The 28,000-nt window shown below is 45.2% G+C and overlaps 2 protein-coding genes across 2 annotated transcripts; one reads left to right on the plus strand and one right to left on the minus strand.

Annotated features, from left to right (window-relative positions):
- On the minus strand, positions 1-28,000 carry mrpl11 (mitochondrial ribosomal protein L11). Its single transcript, XM_036547950.1, has 6 exons — positions 27,900-28,000; positions 23,284-23,443; positions 9,992-10,087; positions 3,073-3,166; positions 1,537-1,696; positions 1-461 (listed from the first exon to the last, which is right to left on the minus strand). The coding sequence occupies exons 2-6, from the start codon at positions 23,404-23,406 to the stop codon at positions 353-355; spliced, it is 582 nt and encodes a 193-aa protein (XP_036403843.1). The 5' UTR covers positions 23,407-23,443; positions 27,900-28,000; the 3' UTR covers positions 1-352.
- On the plus strand, positions 16,186-21,274 carry tmem265 (transmembrane protein 265). Its single transcript, XM_036547948.1, has 2 exons — positions 16,186-16,255; positions 19,851-21,274. Exon 2 carries the CDS (start codon positions 19,853-19,855, stop codon positions 20,894-20,896), a length of 1,044 nt encoding a protein of 347 aa, XP_036403841.1. The 5' UTR covers positions 16,186-16,255; positions 19,851-19,852; the 3' UTR covers positions 20,897-21,274.

Consider the following 28,000-nt stretch of genomic DNA (forward strand, 5'->3'; position numbering starts at 1 on the left):
AAAAGTTAATGTATTCAAAAAAGTTCAACATAATCTGTGGTAAATTTACTTATGAAAGACTCTTAAAAAAAAAAAAAAATTGCCATTTTTCCCCCAAGAATTTCAGAAAGTGCAGCACATCAAAAAGGTTTGTTTCTGAGGGGACTGTATAACTCAGGACCATAATTTCACTATTTAAGAAAAATTATTCTAACTAAATATTTGAACATTACAAGAACTGCAGAAAAAACATCACACTGAAATGTAATTTATTGTTGGTGGAGGGAGAGAGAGTGCGTTTATGTATGAAGAGTGTCAGTAGAAAAAGAGAGAGAGAGAGAGAGAGAGAGAGAGAGAGAGAGAGAGAGACTGTTTATTTCTTCTTCCCTATAGCAACTTCTGCTGCCGCTGCTGCTTCCTGCTCAGCCTTCAGCTTCTCCTCCTTCTCCTTCAGAAATGCAGCATACTCCTCTGCTGAAAGACTGAAGGAGAGAGGAGGAAGACAGACCCGAGAGAGGATGAGAAGGGACAAAGAGAAAAGGAAGAGGAAAGAGAAAGGACAATGAGTGATAGAGGAAGAGGAGGGACAGACAGAGGGTCAGAGGAAAACGAGAATGGAGGGTGAGAAAAAGATAATTAGAACACAGTTTAAACAGGATGATGAATACTTGTCAACAACACATGCATGTGTTACAGCAGCATGCATTAGAGCAGTATGCGTTACAGCTAATTTTATTATTAACGTTGGCAGTGTGGCACAGTGGTAATGAGTAAGGCTCGTAATCGAAAGGTTGTTGGATCGATTCCCCACTGGAGCACTGCTGCTGTACCCTTGGGTAAGGTACTTAACCCAGAACAGCCTCTGTAAATATGCAGCTATATAAATATACAATAATATAATATAATAATAATATAATATACAACAATATGTAAGATCATGTAACCTATGTATGAAACTCTGGATAAGAACATCTGCTAAATGAAAATAATGCAATGTAATGCTTTATATAAATGCTTGTCAAGGGTCCTTGGAATAAGTTCTAGCTTTTATATGGACTTGGACAATTTGTGCAACTTGCTACTTCATACAGCCAGGCTCAGAAACAAAGGCTTTGTACACACCTGCATTTTACTAATACATTTTGTGTCTGTATTGCTACTTAATATGACTTAGTATATACTTTCTCCTGCTTACAACACATACTGAGTATGGCTGATAATGCAGCCAAGATGTTTAACCTGGTTTCACTCAGAGTGTACAGGAATATAGGATGTAACATAAAATTAATGCTGCACCCTTGGTTAAGAACAGCTTTTGTGGTTATTGAAAAAACTGACAACTGTAAGGATGCAGTAATTCTCAAAATCTGATTTGCAATAATGTATGTATGGAACACAAAGGAAAACCAGCATGGTGTGACAGTCTTAAATCTGTCATGAGGACTGTGGCTGTGACTGCTGTAGTGACAGTGTGCAGTAGTGTGTTGGGGTGTGACGGTGCACAGTGGTGTGATAGGGTGTGACAGTGCACAGTGGTGTGATGGCGTGGCCTCTTACTTGTCGACGACTTTGATGCCCAGTGAGTTAGCAGAGCCTATAATGCTCTTTACCACCGACTGCAGGGAGGTATTCCGAATCCTGAAGCACTCATCTGTGGCTTTAATCTTGGCAATCTCGTACACTGCCCTCAGAGACACCATGCCTGCTATCTCATGGCCTGACAGAGGGAGAGAGAGAGGGAGAGGGGGAGGAGGAAGAGGAGACAGAGGGAAAGAGGGGGAGAGAGGGAGGGAGACAGAGAGCAGGAGAAGAAGGGGGGAAGGGGGAGAAAGGGGGAGGAACAGAGAGTGTGGGATGCAGGATTGAGAAGGGGAGAAAGAGAGGGGGTAATGGGGGATCGAGAAAGAGGGAGAGAACACAGTATTGAAAAGGGAGAAATAAGTGAGAAGAAACAGGAGGGAAGGGAAGAGAGATGGGACAGGGGAGAGAATCTGAATTCTGAAATGCCCTTCGTCTGAAAACTTTGCTCATCAAACAGTTAAATCAGACATAAATTAGAGAGCCACTGAAACAGCACACAGTGACTGCTATGGCAAAGCACAAAGGACAGAGAAACAGACATCTTTGTATAAACCCTGCTCTTCATATCCTCTTGCTTAGGAAGGCGAGACTTATACTGTACATCCTGTAATCCAGTGCAATCCTGGTTTGATTTACTTCACAAGAACAGCCAAGCCCCTTTGCTCTCCTATGTTTACTTCAAGGGAAGACAGACCAAGAGGGAGGATTTGCCACAAACCACCAGTGCCCTCCTCACCATAGTCAGAAAGTCAATAAAACCACACACCCCGTGGGAACTCGGTTACTCTCTCTCTCTCACAAACACTCACACTCACTCTGTTATGAAGTGTGAGAGTTCTGGTTGCCGTTTCTGAAGGACCTAAATTAATGCAGCACTGCTAGTTTGCACATCAGTTGTTAATAGGCAGCTGACGAGGAACGTTTCGCACTCGTTAGTCATGTAAACATAGCTCATTGTTCTTGACACTTAAGTAAAAGTGTGCATCCAGTTGAAGTGACTTAAGATGGTAAAAGATGCTAGGTTACAGTTAGATCTCATTGATTTATGATTAACCAACTAATGTTGGCGAATTATAACAGAATATAATGTGACCTAGCTTAACATTACAATGTTAGAGGTCTAGCAAGTTTATATGGATACAGTTGTAACGCATTCATTCATGTTAGCTCCCTTTAATTGTTAGCTATTTGAATGTGTACTGTGTTGTTAATGTGCTGTACCGTTTTTGTTTGTTTGCAGAACCACACACACTTACACACATACCGAGAACACAATCATTTCTTCAGGTTTATTGAGAATAATAAAGGGGACATAAAGGAAAGCCTGCATTCTGACCACATCTTGAGCAGCCAGCAATAGATGCTCACCACAACACACTCTGACACTGTCACACTCTGACACTGTCACACTCTCACACTCTGAGAGAGATGTGATGAATTTGTGATAGGACCATCCAGACTCTTGTGTCTGTACATCCCAGGGCAGCATTAGAAGCCCTTGGTGCAGCTCACCTGTCCTGCCGGCTCCCTTCTCGATGCCTGCTGCAGCTTTGAGGAAGTATGACACCGTGGGCTGTCCGATTTTCAGATCATATGTCCGATCCGGCTGCAGAGAGAGGGGCAGCTTTAGAAACACTCTCTGCAGTTGCCATAGACACACAGGTCAGCAGAGTGCTGCAGTGGGAAGGATCAGCAGTGTGGCATAGTAGTAAGGAACAGGGCAGCAGTGTGGTGTAGTGGCGGTAGTAATCCTTAATCATGTTACTTAACCAGTAATGATTCAGTTGATAGATGGTGTTATGAGACAGTTCTGTGGAACGGCACATACATATATTAGAATACAAAGCAATGCCGCAACATCCGACCGGAGCCAAAAGGCACCAATTCACAATTACCACTACTTCCAGTCCAGGGAACGCGGAGTTCCTTATGACCATATATGGACTTCCCTTCCAGGGGGTTTCCTGGCCATCACATGTCAATGTACCTCCTGAAAACTGTATAAATGTGAAATGTAAATGTAAATGTGAATCATACATTGTACCTGACGAACTTCTGCTCCATGCTGATGTTCCCACGGCCGGCTGTGCAAATAAACCTTTCTGTCTTTCACTACGAACATTGGATCTGCTTCTATGTCAGAATAAAACTTATTTCAATCCTCTGGGAGTTGACTAACAATAGTAAACCCAAAGAATCATCTAATAAATCACCAGCTGCATTTAGCTGCTGTCAAATGATAGAAATTTAAGCACAGCGTGTAGTCACACCTGTTGCTGCACACCTCACACCTCACTGTGAATACAGCAAAGTCTTGAACATAATTGGCTCATTCATGAATCCAGGAAAATATATATATATATATATGTGTGTGTGTGTGTGTGTGTGTGTGTCTGTGAGGGGAGGGGGGCTTCAGTTTTAGCAGCCTTTGTTCCTGATAAGCAAACTGGCACTATATAATACAACACAGTCACTGTGCATTCCTTTATTTCTGCCATATATCTTTCACACACCAGCAGACTACTCCTTTCTGACGATAATGAGGCTATTTTTCATAGTTTTTTCTTTTTCCACATTGCTGCCATCTGAAATCCCCTCTTCCTTATAGAATTGATTTTAATATTTCTTTGGTTTTACAATCTATCATCATTTATGCACTCACATGTTCAAAGCTGAGAGATGCACCTCCATCTTACTAATATTGCATGGGTCAAAATGACCACACATTAAAGGCAAGGGAAAAAAAGAATACAGATAGAGAAGGAGAAAGAGAGAGAAAAAGATGGAGGCAGAATGAGAGAGAAAGAGAGGGAGGGAGAGTGACAACAAAAAAAGCTACACCCCACCTTGCTGTACAAAAAAACTGGAGAAAAAAAGTACAGTAACAAGGAAACAAAATGAGAAAACCTCACAAATGCAAAATCAGGAGCAAAGACACTCAGAAACGTTACCAACACCACCATGTACAAAACCTCTCCCACAACCTACATATTCACAACAATACCCAGATTGTCCAACAGTTTGTAGTATGAGTGCTTGATCCTCAGGTGGGCGTTAAGCTACCTGAGGGAAGTTTACTGTTGACAAAACCCCTAAATTGGGTTTTTCTAACCTCCCACCACTACCACAAGGAGTCAAACTTCCCTTTTAGCTCTCCATTTCCCCCCACAACAAACATTTCACAAAAGAAATGATACTATAGCAATTTAAGATTAAAATTCCAGTATATACTACAATTACAATTTGGCATTTCACAGACGCTTTTAAACCAAAGTGACTTACAATTAGTGCATCAATCAGGTTTAGCTGCCTTCCTCATAGGCAAAAGATCGCAGTAGGAATGCAAATTAATTATTTACAGTACCATGCTCCTGTATATCCTGCAACAATAAAACAGAAATTTGCAAACAAAACATGCAACATAGAGACAGAATTAGTTTTTAGTTTTTATAGAAACCTAACAGAAAGGTTACATAACAGGGGACAGGCAGATTCTGAAAAGGTGGGTTTTGCGGTCTCCTGCGGAAGATGGCGATTCTGATTGGATGAGCAAGGTCATTCCACCACCGCGGAACAAGGGCAGAAAAAAGACGTGGCCGAGTGGAACAGCTGCCAGGTTCCCGAAGTGAGGGGACCGCCAGCTGCCCAGAGGAGGTTGAGCAGAGGGATCTGGTTGGAGTGTATGGAGTGATCAGAGACTGAAGGTAGGACGGGGCAGAGCCTCTTGTGGCCCGCTAAGCCAGTGCCAGTGTCTTAAACTGGATGCAGGCTGCTACCGGAAGCCAGTGAAGTGCAGCGAGTAGTGGAGTGACATGAGAGTGCTTTGGGAGGTTGAATACCAGGCGTGCAGCAGCATTCTGAACCAGCTGAAGCCGCCTGATAGCGCATGCCGGTAAGCCAGCCAATAAGCTGTTGCAGTAGTCAAGGCAGGAGATGACTAGTGCTTGAACTAGGGGCTGGGTTGCTTGTTGGGTAAGGAAAGGGCGGATCTTCCTTATGTTGTAGAGGGAGAATCTGCAGGACCGGGTGACTGCCGTGATGTGGCTCGAAAAGGTTAACTGGTCATCCAGGGTCACGCCCAGGTTTTTGGCTGACCTGGAGGGGGCCACCACAGAACCCTCAATGGTGATCGGAGCATCGATCACTGGAGAGCTCTTTGCTGGAAAAAAGAGAAGCTCAGTCTTCTCCAGATTGAGCTTAAGATGGTTAGTGGACATCCAGGAGGCGATGCCAGCTAGGCAGGCTGCAATGCATGGCTGGACCTGAGAGTCGGAAGGGGAGAAAGAGAAGAACAACTGTGTGTCATCTGTGTAGCAGTGGTAGGAAAGACCATGGGCAGAGATTACCTGTCCAAGTGGTTCAGTGTAAAGGAAGAAAAGGAGTGGGCCAAGTACGGAACCTTGTCTGGAAAGGGCGGGGGCAGGAGACTGAATCCCTCCAAGATACCTGATAGGAACGGTCAGACAGGTAGGATTCAAACCATGTGAGTGCAGATCCTGAGAAGCCCATCGCAGCAAGGGACGAGAGAAGAATCTGGCGGTTCACAGTGTCGAACGCTGCAGAGAGGTCAAGTAGTATGAGGACAGAGCTGAGTGACTTCACTTTGGCCAAGTGAAGAGCTTCTGTGACTGCGAAGAGGGCAGTCTCAGTGGAGTGGCAGGTTTTAAATCCCGACTGGTTCGGGTCCAGGAGGTTATTCTGGAGGAGATAGGGAGAAAGTTGGTTATAGACTGCACGTTTGAGGGTTTTGGAGAGAAATGGCAGAAGAGATACTGTACGGTAGCTTCTGACATCAGCTGGATTTAAAGTGGGAAGGAAGCACAAACAGGCAGGCCAAACAATGAAGGACAGACAAGATGCAGCATGAATCAGTGTCCTGCCACACTGCTGGCATCTGATCTGAGGCAGCTCTTTGTTAACGGGCAGATACCTACCAGTAAAAAAAAGTACAGAATAGGAGTGAGGGCTGTGAAATTGAGATAATACTGTATAAATATCCAATTAAGTGAATATAGAGATAACAAGAAGGGGAACTGTAGCTGCAGAGATAAAAGAACTGTGACCTTGATGGCTGATCCTTTAACTGGAGGATCAATAAGAGTTCTGGGAAACAATGAAGGAAATTTGTGTTGTTTTATGAAAAACCCTGCACCGTTTCTAGGCTGAGACACCTTATCACAGCCTCCATGACCTGTAGATGAAGAGCAGGGATGGAGGGGCGTGTCATGCTCCATCAGGCCCATGCACACTGGGCTGGGAAAGGCTAGACTCTATTCTTATAACTGGCACTATGGCAACTGAAGTAGGGGTGCGTGATGGCCCAGGACTAGTCCAGCACAGTAAGCATATTTCTACAAATGCACGGGAGCAGTACAAAAGGCCAAAGCAAATTCAGACAAAACAACACAATAATTTCTTTCAAGGTAATACAGCATATAGAACTGAATTTAAATAAAGCTGTAATCACTTAAAATCAAGTCTAAAAATACTGAATGGGAAATTCGCTTTGAAAAGAAATCTTTTTTTTCATTCTTCTCCAATTTCTGCAGTCCTTGCGCTGCCTTGACTCCTTTGCATGGTTGCTCACTGCTACAAGCACAGAGGATGGCCAGGATGGGTAACACAGCTAACACACACATGGGTAACACAGCTACCATAGGTAACACAGCTAATGCTGCCATCACAGCTAACATGACCAACATGGGTAACATGAGTAACACAGCTAACACTGCTAACTAATATGGCTAACACAGCTAACACAGGTAACAACTAACACAACGATCACGGGTAACATAGCTAACATGGCTAACACAGCTAACACCAGTAAGACATTTAATACAGTTATCACAGCTAACACAGCTAACATGGGAAGACTTGGCCTGCATGTCATGACCTCTGTGTCCCATGAGGAGCAGGGGTGCTGGGGACAGCCCAGAGGACCCTTACAAATGACATAAGATATACCATAAGATGGCAGCATGTGGCAGGAGCGCATGTTTTGTGTGCAGTTCTTTTACCTGGGTGCCCACCATCAGCCTCAGTTACGTTATTTACTCAAGGCCTTTAGAAAATCGCTTCTGACATGTCACCTTTAATATAGTGCATCAACACTTATACACAAATGCACTATATGGACAAAAGTGTGGCGGCAGTGTAGCATAGTGGTTAAGGAGCAGGACTCGTAACCGAAAGGTCGCCGGTTCGATCCCTGCTGGGCCGCTGCTGCTGTACCCTTGGGCAAGGTACTTAACCCACAATTGTCTCAGTAAATATCCAGCTGTATAAATGGATAACTTTGTAAAGAACTGCAACCTATGTAAGTCGCTTTGGATAAAAGCATCTGCCAAATGAATAAATGTAAATGTAAAAGTATTCCGACGCCTGACCATTACTTTGTAATGACATTGTATTCAAATACATATACTTTAATATGGAGTTGGTCCCCCTTTTGCAGCTATAACAGCTTCCACTCTTCTTGGAAGGCTTTCCACAAGATTTTGGAGTGTTTCTGTGGGAATTTGTGCCCATTCATTCTGTAGAGCATTTATGAGGTCAGGCACTGATGTTGGACGAGAAGGCCTGGCTCGCAATCTCCGTTCCAGTTCATCCAAAAGGTGCTCAATGGGGTTGAGGTCAGGGCTCTGTGCGGGCCAGTCAAGTTCTTCCACACCGAACTCATCAAACCATGTCTTTATAGTCCTTGCTTTGTGCACTGGGGCACAGTCATGTTGGAATAGAAAAGGGCCTTCCCTAAACTGTTGCCACAAAGTTGGAAGCATAGCGTTGTCCAAAATGTCTTGGTATGCTGAAGCATTAAGATTGCCCTTCACTGGAGATGAAGGGGCCTAGTCCAAACCCTGAAAAACAGGTGTGGCCAAATACTTTTGTCCATATAGTGTATGTTGTACCAATCAGAATACAGTAATTCTTTTCTTGGCAGATTATTATGGCAATTATAATTATTAGTACTGGCACTGTTTCAATTGTTTAGATTTTTAAAATATGAAATATGCCTCAGTTAGCCATGTCGGCAACCAGCGATTCACTCTGGTAGTGTTTCTCAAAGAGCCCTTCAGCCCACATATTTTTCCCTGGGTGCGTCAGCCATCCTATCCAAGCGTACTCATCAAGCTAGGGCAAGAACAGGTGGAGAGCTCTGGTTCACTGCCACAGTTTTGGCTGTGAAGAGGGATGTCCAGCACCACCTTGAAGCTGGCACTAGCTGACATGGCCAGCTTGCCCTGGCAAAGGCAATGCTTTAAATACCCTCCTGGCAGGCAAACATCCACAAGCAATTTAACAGCAGGTCTGGGAAGTGCGTCGACAACACCGAACAGCTTCTCAAAGCTAGCTGGACCAGGGCTGCACTGAAGACTGCTCTCAGCCAATGCTGACAGACAGCCAGCTGCCTACCTATATATATTCACTTCTATCTAGGGTGCAGCAACACATCAATCAAGCCTCTGAGGCTAAGGAATAGCCTCACCATAGCTGGCAGGAAGGGAGGAGGGTACTGTATGATTTTGCATAATCCTGTGCAATTCTCATTGTTCTGGGCAAGCTGGGCTTAACAGCATGCAGTCGGTGAATGGAACAGAATTCCTGAGGTATCCCAGTATGCACTTGCTTTGTGAGATCCCTCTGATCTGTCCTGGCTTGTGACTGTTAGGAGTCAACAGAGCCTGTGAACCTGGCTGGGCATGCAGTGGAAACTCCTGACTCTGGCACACCTTTGATAAAGCAGTGGGTTGTGGGCAAGAGCAGCAATGGGGACAATGGAGACTACATTTGTTACCACACGCTATGGCAGTCATTTTAAGCACAGTGAATACACCATAACACTGTCCAACTGATGTTTTCTGTTTACTGATTTTTTTCTGATTTTATGCACCGACACTGGTGTTACCCAACAACCTTACATGTAAACCAGCATATATTGGCATACATTTTGGTTTGGAAGAGGTTTGCAAACAGGCTTGGGACCTCCAAGCAACCACAGCATGCCACCTCTCATTTTCCACACAGAACCAGGAAGAGGGACAAAGGCCAAAAGGTAATCAAATGATCTCCAAGGACCTGGGCAGAGATGTGAGGTGCAGAGTAGAGAGGTGGAGAGATATCGCCATTGGTAGTCCTTGCTGTGAATGTTTTTGGGACCGCCACCTGCTGAGAATTTCAGTCATACCCCCTGAACACTCTGGTCACACATTATTGCTTTCCTAACAAAGCCCTCTGGATTAATAAACTGAGAAAATGACAGTAAGAACAACACAAAAACAGTTATCACTACAATAGTGAAGCTAATATCAATAACAATACAATTTGGACTTGAACACTTTGGCAATAAGAATGTACAGCTTGCCAGTGGAGGGTTTTGAGAGGCAAAAGCAGGAGTGAAGAGGGAGAGAAAATGAAGAGAGCATAGTCAAACCTTGACATGGATCCTGATGGGCAGAGGGATGCCCTCCTTCAGATCCTTGGTTTTCTCATTGAACTCTTTGCAGAACTGACCAATGGGGATTCCTCTCTGCCAGTGCCATGGAAAGGAAGGTAGAGAATGGTTCAGAGACACATATGTAAATACAGGATCCGCACACATACATGTGACGGATATCTGCAAATCACTTCAGCAAATACCGGCTTGACAGTGTGGCTACATGTTTGTGAGCAAATGAGTGTGAATGAGTGAGTGTGAATGAGTGAATAAGTGAGTGTGAATGAGTGAGTGAGTGAGAGTGTGAGTGAATGAGTAAAACATTACTGTCCAGTGATACAGTTCCCAGTATTCAGTCAATGCCAGGTGGAGAAGAGAAAAGTGCACCATGGACAGGTGAGATGAAGACAGAATGACACAGTTTCTGCTCCAGGACCATTATTAATACATCTCTTTCCAGCAGCAGAGCAATCGACAGTCTAATTACCATGAATTACACACACCCTCACACAGGGCCCTGCCCAAAGGCAGGAAGCTGAGCGAAAGGAGGGCTTACTCCTCAATGATAAAGCCGTTTAAAACCAGCCTGGAGGGAAAGAAGCACCCAACTGAAAACCCATTAAATCCAAGGGCATTTTCACATTTTTGGATTGGTTACATGAATCCTCAGATTTAATAACACTGAATGTGCTGCATTCTCACAGTCTAATAGTTGGGAGCGATTTTAATATTCCCCTGAACAAACTAAATCATTCATTACTCATTTGTCCATGTCTAATTAATTATATATTTTAAGTGTTGCCGCATCTTTAATGGATTAGTCTTGTTTAGCTCTAAAGCCAGTGGGGAGTGGGGTGTGTAGGGGGTACCTGGTGTTCCTACACAGCTTGTGGGTAAATAAGGCTTTTCTGGAGAAAAGCAGAATACAGACATATATGGAGAAGATTCACTTCTACATTTTTCTATATTCTATATTTGTGGCATTTCAGATCCATGATTCCCTGATCAGTGGGTAAGGAAACAGAGGGGCTCAGTTAACCTGCAGCTGAAGACACCACAAGTCTGAACCCAGGCAGCATGACTACAGCTGCTCACATCCAGCCCTGCGGTGTCACTGGGGCAGTTTGTACCCACCCGGCATTGCTAAGGCCATCTGTGTCCAGCCTGGCAGTGTCATTAGGGGAGTCTGTATCCAGGCTGAGCTGTCTCTTTACAGGGACGCACAAAGGCTAAACATAACAGGCTTCAAACCGCTGGGGTAGGGTGTGTTACCAAGGTCTCTCCTCCTGTGGAGCCATACAACTGAACCTGACCACACCTGTGCAAGTACAAGGACAATTCAATGGTGGGTTTCACAGACTAACACAATCACACCTGACCACATCTGAGTGAGTGCTGACATGATCCCATGGTGAGTTTCAGACCACTGCATCTGGCCATATCTCTGCACCACAGTTGCATTTGACCGTATCTGCAAGTGGTTAGAGCACCGCCCTGAAGCGGGTCTCCTCGTCTGGATGTTAACTAATGTCAATGTTATAATGCATCATCTGGCTGATCCTGATGCAGGGACTTGGGCAGTAAAGGTAAACAGGGCAGGGCAGCTGGAAGTCTTTACTACTCAAACGTCAGTGCCACTGAGGAAGAACACAAAGGTCTTAGTCTGACTAACATTATTCACTTACTTTGTGAAAATAAAGACAAACATTTGGAAAATGATAAGGAGATTGTCCAAATAGAGGAAAACTAGTGTTACACCACATCATGCAAAACACTACCCAACGTCAGGTGCTTCCCAAAAGACTGAAGGAGGTTGTGGAGAAGCTAACTGATGCTCCTCCACTGTCCCTTCGTTCCTAAAATAAACGCAGGGAGATCGCTACGCATAGCGAGTGTGCTCAGGCGTACGATGGGTGCCTCACTAGTTGCTAGCCGGTTTCCTACAGCACAGTAGTTCGGTACCATTAGTTTTCAGTCCATTAAACAACACTCCTCCAGTTATCGTTATATGTAGTTATAGTACTTGTTATGTTTTGTTTAGTTTCGTAGTTTAAGTAGGTACCGTGTACATTGGTTGTTTGTTTCTTTCTCTCTCTCTCTCTCTCTCTCTCTCTCTCTCTCTCTCTCTCTCTCTCTCTCTCTCTCTCTCTCTCTCTCTCTCTCTCTCTCTCTCTCTCTCTCTCTCTCTCTCTCTCTCTCTCTCTCTCTCTCTCTCTCTCTCTCTCTCTCTCTCTCTGTGTGTGTGTGGAGGAAGGCAGCTGCTCGGGGAAGGAGGTGGTCAGAGGAAGCGCGCGCCCTGACTACGTCCCTTTTCTGAGGTTTCGCGCGAACTTTAAGGAAGGTTCATCGTTATTAGTATATGTAATATTTGTTTTATTGTTATTTTGGTTGTGGTTGTCATTTTGAATATAATGTTACCTTTTTTTGTTTGGTTAAACTGTTATTCAAATGTAATTCATCCAGTTTCTGAATGTAGACTTGCTAGGACTCCCCTGTTCAGGGGGTGTTCGAGTCTATATATAGTCAGCATGATAGACAGAATGGAGAGTGAGCTGGTGTCTGTGCAGGCCGGCATGCTGCAGCTGGGTGCAGCTGGTTAATTTGAGTTATTTTTGTTTAAGTTATTATTAACTTGTTTTTTTTGTTCTTCTATTGGGATTTCATTTTGGTTTTTGTGTCTGCACTCCCTCTATGAGGAACACTGATGGCTACCATTCTTGCCTTAAATAATAAATAAATCTTTCCCTGGGAATCCTGAGGCCTGCGTGATTACTGCTGAGCTGGTGTGGCCACTTAGTGTCATCCTGGAGACTCAGGTCATTGCCTAGGTCTCACAGAGGTCCTTGGATTTGTGGTAATTACGTTTCTCTTTGTTTATTAGTCATTAATGAAAGGAAGCCACTATGGGTTAATTTCAGAAATATCCCTGCAACACTTGCTGCCCTGTTTCAGACCGAAATTCAACTTTAGCAGATAGACAGGTGGACAAGCAGGCAGACAGGCTGAGAGAGACAAAAAGCAAGAGTGAGAGAGAGCAGAATGATAGCTGGACACCTGAGCAGAAAGGTAGACACACAGCTAGCAGGAGACAGACTAACAGCCACACACACCAGAGGGAGTGGAGCAGACAGCAGGCAGACAGCTGAACTGGCATACACTGCAAGAGAATGTCACACACACAGACAGTGGCAGAGATGAGCTCAGACCTCCACTCACTGGGGAGAGGAACACCGCAGTTCAGTCTTCTGTAACACGGAAAGCCACCATTACGCGGATATCTGGCATTAGCAACACAATCCAAGCGACACCAATAGCGATTCTTTAAGAGCCTACACACAATTAGAGATTGTTCAATTGCTGCTTTTATTGTGTTTTTCTGCCATTTCATCTGATCTATATTTGACCCCCCCCCTCCCTCTCTCTCCCTCCTCAAGGACTGGCCTTTCAGCTCCACTGAGTTTCAGCACTCAATTTGAAAAGGAAAGCTCTTGCTCGTTCTATATGTCTGTGGATATGAATGTGTGCGGATACGAGAGTGTGTGTGTGTGCCTGCTAACACTGCGTGTATATGCAGCGCATGCGTATAGTTGAGGCCGTTCAGGTGCGTGTGTGTACAAAACCCTCACAACTAGAGAACACAGACACAAGGCTTTGGGGCAGGAGGAAGGATTGATTGCCCCTGGCACACAAGGACAAGGGATTGATTGCCCTGGCAGGAGGTGGCAGGCTGGGGTACAGCCATGCAAAAGACTTGGGTTTAATTAAACTCTCCAGTGTGAAACACTCATTAATTACCTTCATTACCTCCCTGATTTAATTTTCTCTGGTGCTGGCATATCAGCCCTACCAAGATTTCATACAGAGGTATGGGGTTTCCTCTCGTACCCCTTTGTTGTACTGTACTAACATCAGAGAGAGTTTGTACAGGGTTTGTTAAACCACGCCAGCTGAGGAGCCCCTACTCTGAATGTGGGTGGTAGCGGTAATGCAGTAGCTGTGGGTTATAGCAGTAGCGTGGTCATCATGCATGGGTGATAGCGGTAACGCAGTCACCATGTGTGGGTGGTAGTGGTAACACAGTAGAAGTGTGCAGGTGGTAGCAGTGTTGTGGTCACAGTGTGGGTTGTAGCGGTAATATGGTCATTGTGCATGGGTGGTAGCGGTAACGCAGCTTCCATTGGCAGATAGCGGCTAGTGGTGTTTTGGGCACTGCTCTCCTGCACTAGTGGAATGTGGAATATCCCTGCCTGCCCAAAAATGCAGACTGCATAATACTGGAGACTCTCTGTCCCCTCCTACCTCTCTATACTCTCCTCTCAAATTCAAATACAAATATTGGCATGGCCTGGCATTTATTGGCATGATTGTTCAAAACATACTGTTGCCCCAGCAATTAAAACTTAAAACATTACCAGCACTCAACTTAAAACTAGAAATATTTAATTTACAAACAACAACAACAACAACAATAATAATAATAATATAATGCAAAAAATAATTATGTTCCTCCAGTTGTTCTATCTTTCTCTCTCGCTCCTGAAAATGAGCGAGAGAGCAGAGTGACCTTCAGCCCCACCCAGTGGGAGAGAGAAAGAGAACATGAAATAAGAGCAAGGAAGGGGAACTCAGTGGACCGCGTAGCCGATTGTGACGGGAGAGATGACTCTGCTTCTCTCTCACTGGTCTGATTAAAACTCTCACTCAAAGCTGACTCCACCATGATGTTGAGGGGGTGGGGGTGAGAGTGAAATGAGAAAGAGAGAAGCACTAAGAATGTAAATGTGCTGCTGAAAAGACGAAGAAGCTCATACATGCATCTCTGTCTACACCCCCACCCCCAATTTCAGCTTTCTCCCAAACTTGCCACAGTCCCTGCTGCTGCCCCACCGCCCCTGTGTAGCACATTTATGAATAAGCACAAATATGGCATGATATACACTGCACATACAAACACTCACATACAGTACAACTGCATAATATCACCACACACTCAATGCAAGCTCTCTCTTTCTCACTCTCTCTCTCACACACACAGACACACACAGAATCTGGTGAAAAATGCAGCCTAGATGTGTCCTTGTTTTTCCAGAAGAGGAAATAAACCCGGTGTTGAGGGAGGAATAAGATTAATAAGATCAGACAGTAATTTCACTGTAAAAGTCGGGTTCCCCTGACAAATTACGTTATTACTAAAGGAGCCGAGTGCACAGTGAGGGAGAGAGAGAGAGAGAGAGAGAGAGAGAGAGAGAGAGAGAGAGAGAGAGAGAGAGAGAAAAAATGTATGAGGGAGGGAGGAGCTGATAATTAATTAAAGTTGTAACAGCTGGGCTCCAAAATACACCTGCAGGCTGCATTCTCTGCTCAGGGAATAAGATCATTCAGTAGGGGTGACAGTACTGTTCCTTCTTTAATTAATGCAGTGAGGACTATTATGATTTCTGCCGCTTCATTAGGACTGTACCGATTTACACTTCAGGCTCCTGAATATTCAAAAACGTCTTTCCGCGTTGCAAAGTTACAAAGGTAACTGCGAGGGAGCGGGTGTAGGGCGGACGGCAAGGAGAGAGGGAAGGAGAAAGGAAGAAAAGAGGGAGCGCGAGAGCACGTAACCTGCCTACAAATTAACACTGCAATCATAAACTCTGGCCGGCGGCGCGTTTTCTGCCCCCTCCCTCCCGCCAGCCGACGGTTTACTACATCACGGTTTGGCCGGGGTCTTTGGCGTTCACATCTCACTCCTAGCAATCATTCAACAGCGGACACGACGCCACGTCCCCGCGATCGACACCTCGCATCCCGAACGACAAGCTCCGCTTAGACTTCGAGACGACGGAACCTCGGCGGCCAGACAGCTTCAGCAGATACTGCCATCGACACACCGAGAGATGGAGCTCCTGTGACGACGAAATTTAGACCGTTTTGTCAACGTTCTCCTGGCTTAATTTCAGGGGCGGACACGGACGAAAGAAAAAAGGAACCGAAGTACATTGAACTTGACTTACTGCTTTTACCCAAATTAAATTTTTATCTGAAATTATTCACTGTAGCGCCAGCGGGACTGTTAAATCGAACGGGATAAATAATCTGGACACGTCGTTTCTGGAATACAGTGGATAGACTATGTGAGACGAAGGAATTTTAACATTATCAGTGCTGGCTGGACAGCTTGTTTATATTTTCATTAGCTGAACGGTCGATTGAGAGGGGCTTAGGAAAGGAGCACCATCCAGGCAAAGGGAAGACCTGTACCGTATGTCTTGGGTAACTATACTTTTACTCTCCGACATGTTTTAAAGAAAAGTTGACTCGTTTAATGCTTGCTTGCACCTACACTGTTCATCAAAACAAAGTTTTTTTTTTTCTGAAAAATTTCAATGGTGGCTGTACCAGTTTTGATTTATGTGTATGTGCTGTATTATAGAAATGACTCCATTTATATCGAATTCTACACTGCCACCGAAAACACAATCTGCGCTCGTCACACAAGCTGCGCTCGCTCCTCAACATTCAGCCGTCATCAAATAATTTCAGAAAGGCTTTTAAAAAGTCATGTTAAACCTCCACCAACCTTACTGTAATAAGTAAATGAACAAAAGCACCTGGCTTCCTCTGTATAGCAGTAAACGCGTCTGGCATGCCGTTTCCCCCTCCCTCTCAATAGCACTACCAAATCGCGTTCCCTCAACCCGCTACCGCTCACTGCTCTACTTCATCAATGTTTGCCTTTAGACGCGCTCTCCCTGGGTTTTATTTATGGCAAATGAAAGCTTATTTGTAGCGGAAGACATGTTTTCTGTGGAATTACTGTCTAGGGTAATCAATCTCACTTATTTCAGCCTCTCAGGACACCTGGCTTATTTCCCTTATTGAACAACAAGAAGTGACAAGGAGGCTAGTGTATATTAAGGGGTGTGTGTGTGTGTGTGTGTGTGTGTGTCCTTGCTCAAACGCTACATTGCATTGTACTTGATATTACTCATTTGCTTAGCATAAGGCAAGTCATAGTGTCATTTTTGCTAGAGTGACTGCAGAAAAGTGCCCTCTGTAGGGCCCAGGGAACCTTAACCCAGCCCACTCCAGGGCTCAGGGCACCCTAACCCAGCCTGCTCAAAGCCATAGACTGCATTTCTATTCTATAGGTACTGACGAGCATCTGGCAAGCTACAATACTCTTGACAGATCTCAACAAATATCAATCTCAAGACTCAATCGATATACACCCCCAAAGCTACATCTTAATCTCTCCATCCACCTCCATCCAATCTCTTGTGGCTCTTTACACACACCCCCTCCTCCATAAACACAACTCTCTCTGCCTTACTCCCTCTGAATCCTGAATCTCAGTCAGGTTCCACAGCAGACAGCCTGTCTGCACAAGGCCAATTTCTGGGTGTTTAAATGACCTGGGGGCGTTTGCACTGTTGCATGGAGTCACCCTACTCTCACCTGCAGGCCTCTACAGGTATTAACTCACCATGCTGTCAGGGGCTGCACTGTGCCACGTCCCTGGCATGACAGAGTTTGTTATTATTAATGCACACACAGGGAAGCTCCTTTCTCATCCAGACGCTCCACTTGTAACAGCATAAATGAAATCTTCCAACAGCACAGTGAAAACAAAAACACAGAGTTTATGAACAACAGACAAGATGTCAGCGTGAGGAAAGGCCATGAGGAAAAGAGCCCTCTCGATTTGTGCTGCGGTGCAGAAAAAGGGGAGGGTTTTAAATGACAGTATCTTCATTCAGTGACTCATGCCACCTATTTAGACTGTAGACTGACAGCCAGCTGTGGGTGGAGTGTGGGGGAAACGCTGTGGTTTTCTGGGCAATAGTGTTAACACTCCGATACAGACGTCTAGCTTGATGAGGATGAATTACTTTAGGTCGTCCACCAGCATATTTTGTTCACTCGTATCACAATGCTTATTAATGTGTTTAATTTCTACGCATTCAAGTCTGCACATATCCAAGTGCCCGAGGACAGCATGTTTCCTTCCTGGATTTAAAACCTCTCTTCCTCATCCCTTTTCATCTACCTCTTCTTCTTTCTCATCCCATCACTCTGTCTTTCCCTTTCTTTCTCCTTATTTATGAACTATTACCATCAGGCAGTAAGGCTTTATTAGGTCAGTAAAAATCCGGGAGGACTAATCACTCTCATTCAGTCACTTAGCCAGCCCAGTGACAGGGGTTCGAGCCCACTTCACACAGATGCACAGTGCTCCAATTCCCCATATCAAACACACATACATGCAGACACACACGTGTACACACATACATACGCACATGCACGCACGTACACACATGTATGTATGTATGCACACACACACACACCAGCTCAACTCTAGCCCCTGCAAAGACACTCAGCTTAATTACAGTGTTCCCACTGTTTCCATAACAGTATTTCTCTAATGATAATGATTTCATATTTAAATGGCATTGATCCCAGGAGCCTCTCTTGCCCGCTGTAGTGTTAGGATTGCGCCCAACACGCAGCTGCCTGTTGAAGGGAATAAGCAAGGGGCCAGTCCACCGAATGGAATAAGTTGAGGCTTCGATTTCACCGTAAAGCCACTGATCATTTGTCGCTCCAGCAAACCAATATGATGGCCCAATGCTGAAATACGACTGGCCCGAAACAGAACACCAAATTTAATATTATGCTTAAATCAGTGCCTGGTTCTCACTGCATTAGAATATTATGCACGCACGCATGCAAAACAATAAGGGAAAAATGGGAGTTTAATCAGATGCGCATACCTCAGGAGCTGCTGTGAAAACCTTGGCTGCCCCCATCTGCAGAACTCATTCATGATGAATAAGGTGCTAGCCATGACAAGAAAAGGGAAAAAAAAAAAAAAACATGGAATTCTCAGTCTTAAGGAAGTAAAAATTTCATAACCAGTGTGGCGTTTAAAAAGAGCAGAGCTGCAGAAGATGGGGAGAGTGAGAGAACTCACTTTAACATCCCGTAATAACTCATACTCCACCGTTCCACATGAAACGCAGTAGAGGATGGAGCAGGTGCTTCTTGTGGTAATGGTGATGACGATAACATCAACCAAATGAAAATGTAACAAAAAAATTACACCTACTAATAGTACTCCAGGGACACTGAGCATGGTCATAGTGTAAAGACACCCTGATATAATGGCTTGCCTTTTTACAGTCATTTTATCTAATGAAAGAAAAATAAGATCAAATTTGGCACCAGTGCGGTTTCCAGTTCACTTGCTTTTATGCAAACCCGTTTTGGAGCTGCCAATCCTATAATAGGCACGTCTCACCATGACAACCTCTGCACTCGTGCAGAAGCACTGAGGCATGGCAAATGCAATCCTCTGATGCACTCGCCTGCAGCAAACAGTGATTTTTCGTACCACAAGTCACATAGCACACTACAGCTGAGTGGGAGCTCATTGGAGGACAGGCGCTACCCTGCTGAGGTCATCCGAGCCCAGCCCACCCCTGTCCCCCTGATACCACTTACCCCTTATTCAGCCGCTGTGGGATCCTGAACATTGCTGGCAGATAACATGGCTGACTTTTGCTAAATGAGCCACTCAGGAGCCCTTGCCAGTTTTTGACCTCCAGCTGCCTCACTAAATATCCAGCTGTATAAATTATGCAAGTCGCGTCAAGGCGCATATGCTAACTAAATGCAATGAGAACTGCTGTCAAAAATCAATGTTTATGTTATGTATCAAGTATTGATCAAGCACTGTACACTTTGGGAAAGTAGACTCTCCCTCTCCCTTTCCCTTTGGGAACATACAGTCTCTCCCTCTCTCTAGGAAAATCTCACCCTCTCCGTCTGTCTTTGGGAAAGTAAAGTCTCTCTCTCCCTCTCTCAGGTATGGTGCCCCCGCCCCAGGTGTGTGTTGCGACCCTGGTGACGGTAAGCACAATGGTTGTGGTGGACCTCTACCTCCTGGAGCAGAGCATGCTGGGGTCTGCATTGGGGGCGGGGGCGGGGCCGGGGGCATGGCCATGCGCAGCCGTGCTCCTGGGCGACCTCTGCTTCCTTCTGGCCCTGCGCTTCATCTCGGCGGGCGTGGCTTCGGAGGCACGCTCCCCCCGCCGTGGCTTTGCCAGCGCCCTCTGGTTCCTCTTCCTTTCTGTGCTGCAGTTAAAGCTCTTCTTCGTGTGCCAGAACTATCGACAGGACCGGCGGCCGCCAGACCCACTGGCTCGCAAGACGCTAACGCTGCTGCTGTCCGTTTGCCTGCCGTCGCTCTTCCTGGTCTTGACGGGTGCCGAGCACATGACCCCACTGCGGCGGAAGCAGGAGCTGCGCAGCCGGCTGCTGTGGGTGGTGGTGGACCTGCTGGACGTGCTGGACCTGCAGGCAGGCCTGTGGGAGGCGCAGGGCAGCCCCGGCGTGCCGCTCTGGGTGGAGGGCCTGGTCTTCTTCTACTGCTATGTCCTACTGCTGCTGCTGCCCTGTGTCTCGCTGACCGAACTGGGCTCTGCCCCACCGGTGGCGGGGGAGGTGGGGCTCCGCCGGGAGGCTGTGTACCCCTGGCTCAGCCTGGTCGCTGTCAATGTGCTGACGCTGCTGCTGCGGGCCGCGGGCATGCTGTGGTACCGAGACCCGCGTGTCTCCACCGTCTTCCTGGGGAAGAACCTGCTGGCCATGACCATCCGGCTCAGTTCGGCATGGGAATGGCGGCAGCAGGGAGGGGGACGGAGTGGCAGCAGCGGGAGTGGGACCGCTGGCAGGGAGGCAGGGGAGGCGGGTGGGGCCGAGCCCCCTGGGCAGCCAGCCCATGCATCATCTTCCCTGCCACCGTCCCGCTGCCACACCCTCTCACAGGCGCACGCCCACGCCCCCTCCCTTGTCAGCCTGGACCCCAGCGAGACAACCTTGGGGCCGTCCTTCATTTCGCATGAGCTCTAGACTCCTCCCCCTTGCCACGGCTCCTCCCAATCCGGCCTGGCCAATGACTCACTCAATTAACATGTTGTTTGTCTGGAGCCCGATATACACACCCTGCAGGACCATTTTCTAACCTGGAGTGCCCCTTGTGGCGGTACAGTGAAGTGCCTTCCAGCAGGGTGGAGCAGCAGTATTGCCTTACACCCTCCCATTGTGTGGGACTTTAGTCCCTTCTCCTGTACTGTGAAGCATGACCTTAGCCTAACTGCCGCTGTCCACTGCTCCTCTTGCAATGCGGTGGCGCTCTAATAAAATGATTAATTTTCACGCGTTCTGTTATTTCCCCTTAGCCACGGCCTCTCTCAGCCTGGCAACCCGTCTCAATAGTACAGCACAGCTCACAGCGCCTCCAGAGCCACAACACTCATCACAGAGTACTGCACCCCTATTTCATCCTTTAGGTTAAGAACAGAGGTGTGATTTGCTGCTGTGACTTAAGAACTCCTCCATAGCCCGACTGAGAACAGAAGCACTGATTGGCAGTACCTCTCTAATTATCCTGCATGCCTGTGATCACGCATTTAGAGGAACAGAAAGTCTGCTGAGAGAATAAGCCTCTCCTGGTGTGGGCTGAAGGGTGGAACATCTGAACCCTCAGCCTCATCTTTATGCAGAATTGCCGACCGCAGATCGTTTATGAATACGGCATCTGAGCAGGCATTAACATTAATCTGAAAGATGAGAAGGATGAGGGCGCAGATCAGAATCCTGGAACACAGACAGACGTTTGACACATTATGCATCCTGCTTGAGGGGGAAGCCTTCCCAGTGCTGGGGGTTGCCCACGCCAACCTGGTACCCCCTGTACTGCTGTTGTAGTCAGATTATAATTGCATTACATAAGTGTATGGTTACGATACTCAGGCAGCAATGTGTAACTGTGAGCGATGAGTTGGTTTGGAGGAAAGGGGGGGGTTTCTTTGATTTCTATCAATCACCACTAATTTGCTCTCCCCCTTGGCCCCTCCCCTCTAACCTTTAATGTGATTAAAAATGCTAACAGCTCATTGCAACCATTCACTGGATAAAAGGGGAAGAAAAAATCTCCTCGAAATGGAAAAAAATGCTTTATTAATGAGGTGGTGGAGCATTCTCTCCAGGGGCGTTGCTTTGGGGGTGTGGAGGAATTTGGGAGGGTTTAGCGGAGAAGTGAACAGGTAGGAGCATGTGTGCACACTTGCCAATGGGCAGCTCTTAACAGTGGCCGGTCTGCGACTTTCCGCTCAGCTGGGCTTGGAGCAAATGTGCATTCCTCTGGCTGCCGACTGAGGCCACATCCCCCACCAACCCGCTGCACTAATTTCACTTCTGACAGTAATTATTCTCCCCCACCGAAGCTGTCAGCTCCTCTCTTTCATCTCCCACTCCCTCCTTTATTCCTCTCATTTGTCTAAATTTGCCCCACAGCTGACAACTGGCCTCCCTCTCTGCTTGCCCTGTCAGGAGTGCTTAGATGGACGAGAAGAAGAAGAGAGAGAAGATAAGAAGCCTGGAGCCTTAAACAGAGAGGCTGCCCACTGTGATTTACTCACACATTACTACACACACCAGCGTAAGAAAGATGTGATTTACCCTGTACTTTACTACACACACCAGGGTGAGAGATGTGATTTAATCAGACTATACATCTACATAGGCATGTGCACATGCTTGCAAAGGGCACAGTGGCACATCACACCTGTATCAGTCAGGCTCACCACTTCATCTCAGTCAGAGGCAGATGGCTGCCATCATCTCACACACAACACTACAGTGTTCTTTCCTAGGGGACACATTTTCCCTTATCTTTCAAATAAAACAAGCACAGGGTTTATGCCAGATCTCAAGCTGCCAGCCACAAGTCTGTGGAAATGTAAGCTGAAGAAGGATTCAAGGATTTGAGGTCTTCATTCCTCAAATACGCAACAAACAAGGTAGAATGTGATCATTCACAAACTCAGTCGCACAGATGCAATTCCTTGTACATTTCACAAAAGGTGGGACGATTCAGTCACCTTCTGTACCATACCATATGTTCACTCCAAAAGTCTTTGTTTGAGATAGAATGACAGCATGCAAGTATGCTGTGTAAAGCAATCTTTACATGCAATAGCCAGCTTGGTCTGACCAAATAGGTAGATGATTAGTACGACCCTCGTCCTTCATAATAATGAGAGAATGAGAGACTATGAGAAAGAAAGAGAGAGAATCAGAGCCAAAGTGATTTTTTCCATTGTTATCGGTCAACAGTCATGCCAACAAAGCATATTTGAATTTGAGTTTTAAATGAGAGAGAGAATGAGCCTGAAAATGAGCCAGAGAAAGAGACACAAAATGAGAGTGGGAGACAGAGGGAGCCAGAATCCTACTTGTCCTAGCACAGGTCCTAGTGGGGGTCCGGGGGCTGCCTGGCCTGATCGCAGGATGGAACGAATCACATTCCCTGCCTCCATATTCTTCACTACTTTTGCTGCTCGCGAGATCTTGGACATCTTGTCCTTCCGCCTGGAGCGTTGTCAGTCTAACTGCCTGCAGGAAGAAAAAAAGTAAAAAAACACAGCTCAGCACAATGAACCAAAAATGATCTAAAACTAAGCACTTTACCCAGCGTGATATCACAATCAAAGCACCTTACTCAGCCTGACATCACAATAATCCATCAACACATATCACATCTTTCATTGCTTTACAAGAGTATTAATAAAGTAAATAAGTACTAACAAAACAGTAACTCATTCAGAGGAAATGGAGAGACATGTTTATAGCAACTTAAATTATATCTATATTTTTTTACTTCTTCTGTGCAATGTGTCTGATGTGACTAGGCCCATACTTCTGAATGACTGGTTCCATGTATGTTCAATAAACTGCTTCCTTCAATAATCTTGATCATTCCAGACGGTTCACAGTTGTTATTCCACTTGATCCGTTTACTTGACTGAACAAATCCAGCACTGCCACTGTCCTGATACATCACTGGCGCTTACAGACACAGGTTTGTACTCTTGTGCTGTAAGTGGCTCTGAATCACAGAGGCGTCGGGAGAAGCAACAGGAGGGTGACAGGAGCATTAGTTATTGACCCCAGTTCAATGCATCACATGGATTGCTTGTTTACTAATAATTGTTCCCAATTCAGTGTTCTATGTGGACAGCCCACAAGCTGGTCATAATAAAATGAAATGAGATTATGAAATGAGGGGAGCCGTGATGCTGGCTGGCTAACACAGAAGGGCATAGGGACATAAACCTTGGAACAGCAGAGCTAGAAATGTGTCAGCATTTCACTCCTTAATTAGCCAATCCAATAAATCAGACAGCAGGTAGGAGGGGCTGACCTTAGGGGAAACAGGACACACAAGCCAGGCATTAAAAATTGGGAGGGGGGACGTGTCCCTAGCCATGTGATCCATGAAAGTAAAATGGCCGAGCAGCATCAGACATCAGCAAAATGTGGCCCTGATGGCTTGAGTGAAAATTAACTGCCAGGGATTACATAAGCACACTTTTCATCATGGTGAGTATGGTGAGCATAAAGTAATAATCCCCTACTTATTGTTTACATATCGAACATGAGCGCACATGAGTAGCTCAACCATACTGGGCTTAACTTCCTATCTCTGAAGGCCATTAGTGTTCCATACAAATGGCCCTTGTTCTCCCTTTTAGGCCAAAGCAGAATTTTGCTGCCTCTTTACAGAAGACTGGTGGAGGCATGCTGGGTTGGACAGGATGGATGGCATTGTAAGACTGCACAGCCATTCATCTGTAGAAGGGGTGATCAGGTGGCCTGATGCAGGGAGCCAGTTTGAGAACCTCAAATTTATCCCGGTGTTAAAACCCTTTTAATCAGTCCCCTTAGTGCCCCCTGTGAGGAACCCACTTTAATATCTGATCTGAAAGCCAGAAATCTCTTTAGTGCTGTATCCCCATCACTGCACTGGGACATGTGCACAGGGAACAGTGTCCCCTGCTGAACCGAAGCCATCTGAGCACTCATGCATGTCCCTTCATTAAAGGGCAGGGCATGTGTGAAGAGAATGTAAAATACTCCATTTCTCAGAGCAAAGAGTGAATCAATGCTCTGGGACCTTCAGGAATTTGTTTCAGAACAACTGAATTTCCTATAATGGAAGCACACCCTTGGAGATTAGTCTCACAGAAAAGCGCCCGTAGATAAGTGTTTTGACTGCAGGGGAAAAGCCTTCATTATTAAATGCCCCAAACACCACTCTCTCGGCGTTTGTCATTTTACAGATGCATCTAAATGACGTTAAGGGTTTGAAATGCGACATCACAACAAAGACCTCAAACTACCAATACACAAACATCCGCTTTCTTATCCACTCAGCTCCAAGTGAATGCAATAGCACAAACATACATATAACTTTTCACTCTAGTACAAGAAGAGTATCATTCTAGTAAGAATTATTAAGCTATTAACCTTCAGCTTTGTGCTTGAGCAAACACAATTACAACAAACCACTTGCCAAAAAAACACTATGCAGGTTTTTGCAGGGCTTGCTATTTTATTTTTTCAAATTTATTTTTCTAAATTTAATTATGACAGAATGTTCAGTTGCAAAGGGGGTCATGACCACTGGGGCACTAAAATACATTGTCTGGCAGCATTGGGATGGCTGATCCTTTATGTTTCTGCAACAGAGCCTGTATTCCAATGTATACCACCCACACAGGGCAACCCCTCACAGGGGAGTCAGCAGCTTCACAAAGATGGTTCTGAGTAAACAAGGTGTTGCTCATGAAGGCAGAGTTCAAACTGAGCCAAGCCTGATTTTTCAAGGTCAGCATTCCACTTCTGGTTCAAGTTTACAGGATAACCATTCAAAGGTGATTTAATATTAGAAAGACAATAACATCTGAACTCTGCAAGCCCAATAACCCCTTGGTGGAATTTTCTGGCAAAGCTATAAAGGGATGGGCTACCAACCTGGCATACTTAGTCTGGAATGTCTCTTTAGCTGTCTGGTTTTGATCTTAAAAAGACAGCCCCTGCCATGCTAACAAAGCCAGTCTGAATGCAGTGGGACAGAAAGAGAATTCCTTTGCATTAACAGCTTTTGACATTTGTTTAGGAGTTGTGTATAAACCTTCAGACAAAGTAAACACACAAATAATACATTAAACAAGAAAATGCATTTTTCCTTTCAGTAACAGCAGAACACTGTGGAAGAAACTACAACGCACTGAACTGAACTGAATGACATCATCCACCACCCTAAGGGACACACAGATTGTATTCTGTAATCATATGTACTCTCAACACTGTGTACAAAGGCTACCCCATACAAAAATTGAAGCATTTGTCATTTGTAAAAATAACTATTCATACATATAAACCCTCAAGACATAAAGGTCACTGAAAGGGCCCAAAAAAACACTTAAACAATGACACCAGGATTGTATCAGCATCTTGGGTAGATAATGAGACCAAAGAAAGCTGGCATGACTTACCCAATTAGATGCATCATACTGTATATCATGTGGAAATGCATGTGTCAATTAAATAAAACAAAACATGGAGCATCACATCACTGATCCCCCATTCTGCTGAATTCTGTCCCATTAAAATCAAATCAACTGAAATAACCATCTGTTTGAGTGCCTGTCTGAGTACTCTTAAATCATTAACATAAGAGTCAGTTTTGATGACCATCAGCTCTGGAATGGACAGGTCCTTCGCTAACTGAAGGCATCCTCGTCAGGATCAGCCTCTGGAGTTCAATAAAAATCCGACAACACTCATTGATATTCTGCATCATAGTGTCATTCTACAGCATTGACATGTTGATACGGTGGAATTCAATTACTGTGATGTTAGAGCACATTAGTATTCTACCCTCAGAAGATTCTCCCGCCTGCTGAATATTGATCGCGAGGACTAAGAGGAGGCGGGGGAGGGGGACATCAGTGCTACAGCCAACTGATGCGAAAACACTATCCAAGATAATCAAAAACATGAAATACACTAAATACAAGCAGAATGGATATTCCAAAAGGGAAACATCCTGACAACCCGTAAAAATATTACCATTATTACTACTACTATTATTATTATTATTATTATTATTATTATTATTATTATTATTGTGGTTTGTGCCTAAGCCTGTTACTCCGCGTTTCATGCATGTCGATAGTCATGCATAACGACAGAATGGTCCTTTTCACCATGTGGCAATCACATAATCTCTGTTTTATCGAACGGTCATGGGGAGAAATACTAACGTTTTTTAATAAACGTGAAAAAATACCGTCCACCAAGTTATTGGTTGGTGTTTACACCTTACCTGTATATAAGATTGAATACTGACGCGCCTGGAGATCCGCATTCAAATTACCCTCTAACATTAGCCTGCTAGCGGCTGCGGTACATGTTTCGCCCAGTGGAATGCGTCTAGTAAACCACAAATCTAACAGTAAATTTCCAGTGATACTTGTTGTTCCACTTTACTTGTCTGTTGCATTTAAGCCTTTTTACTACAAATCAGGTAATTTACTAAGATATCAGTGCAAAGGAGCCAACGTTAGCTAGGTGGACAGCCAGTAGGTTCTTACACAAGTGTATTCAGACAGTTTTTCCTCCATTTCCAGCAAACCTGTGACAGAGGTGACAGCACAAGTAGCTTCTGTAGAACGACCTGCCATACCAATACGGAACACTTACTGGGTGTGATTAATTACACCGTTCCGAGCTAGATACCAAAATGATGACGTCATTAAAAAGTAGCCACATTTCCTCTTAACAGATAAATCACCACACTGTAAAGATCAAATTTAGTCAGATAGCTAGCCTTTTGCTATTGTGAACCTGGAGATATCCCCTGCCCCCAGTCCTTTCTAGAAAACTACGTACAGACTACTGTGGTATTTTAATCATCAAACAGTTCATTCCATACGCTGCATACAACTAAATAGCCCACTTTTAAAACGCGATTCTGGTGAGGGAAAAATAGTACGTCCGTTACCTGTCCAACACTATGCCGTCAGGCCGCAGAAGAAGATGTCAAAACACCTTCACGCCGTAACCGGCAATGTGCGCGCAGCCATTTTACGTTTACCCGCAGGA

Source organism: Megalops cyprinoides, chromosome 16 (genome assembly GCF_013368585.1).
Source record: "Megalops cyprinoides isolate fMegCyp1 chromosome 16, fMegCyp1.pri, whole genome shotgun sequence".
NCBI classification, from domain to species: domain Eukaryota; kingdom Metazoa; phylum Chordata; class Actinopteri; order Elopiformes; family Megalopidae; genus Megalops; species Megalops cyprinoides.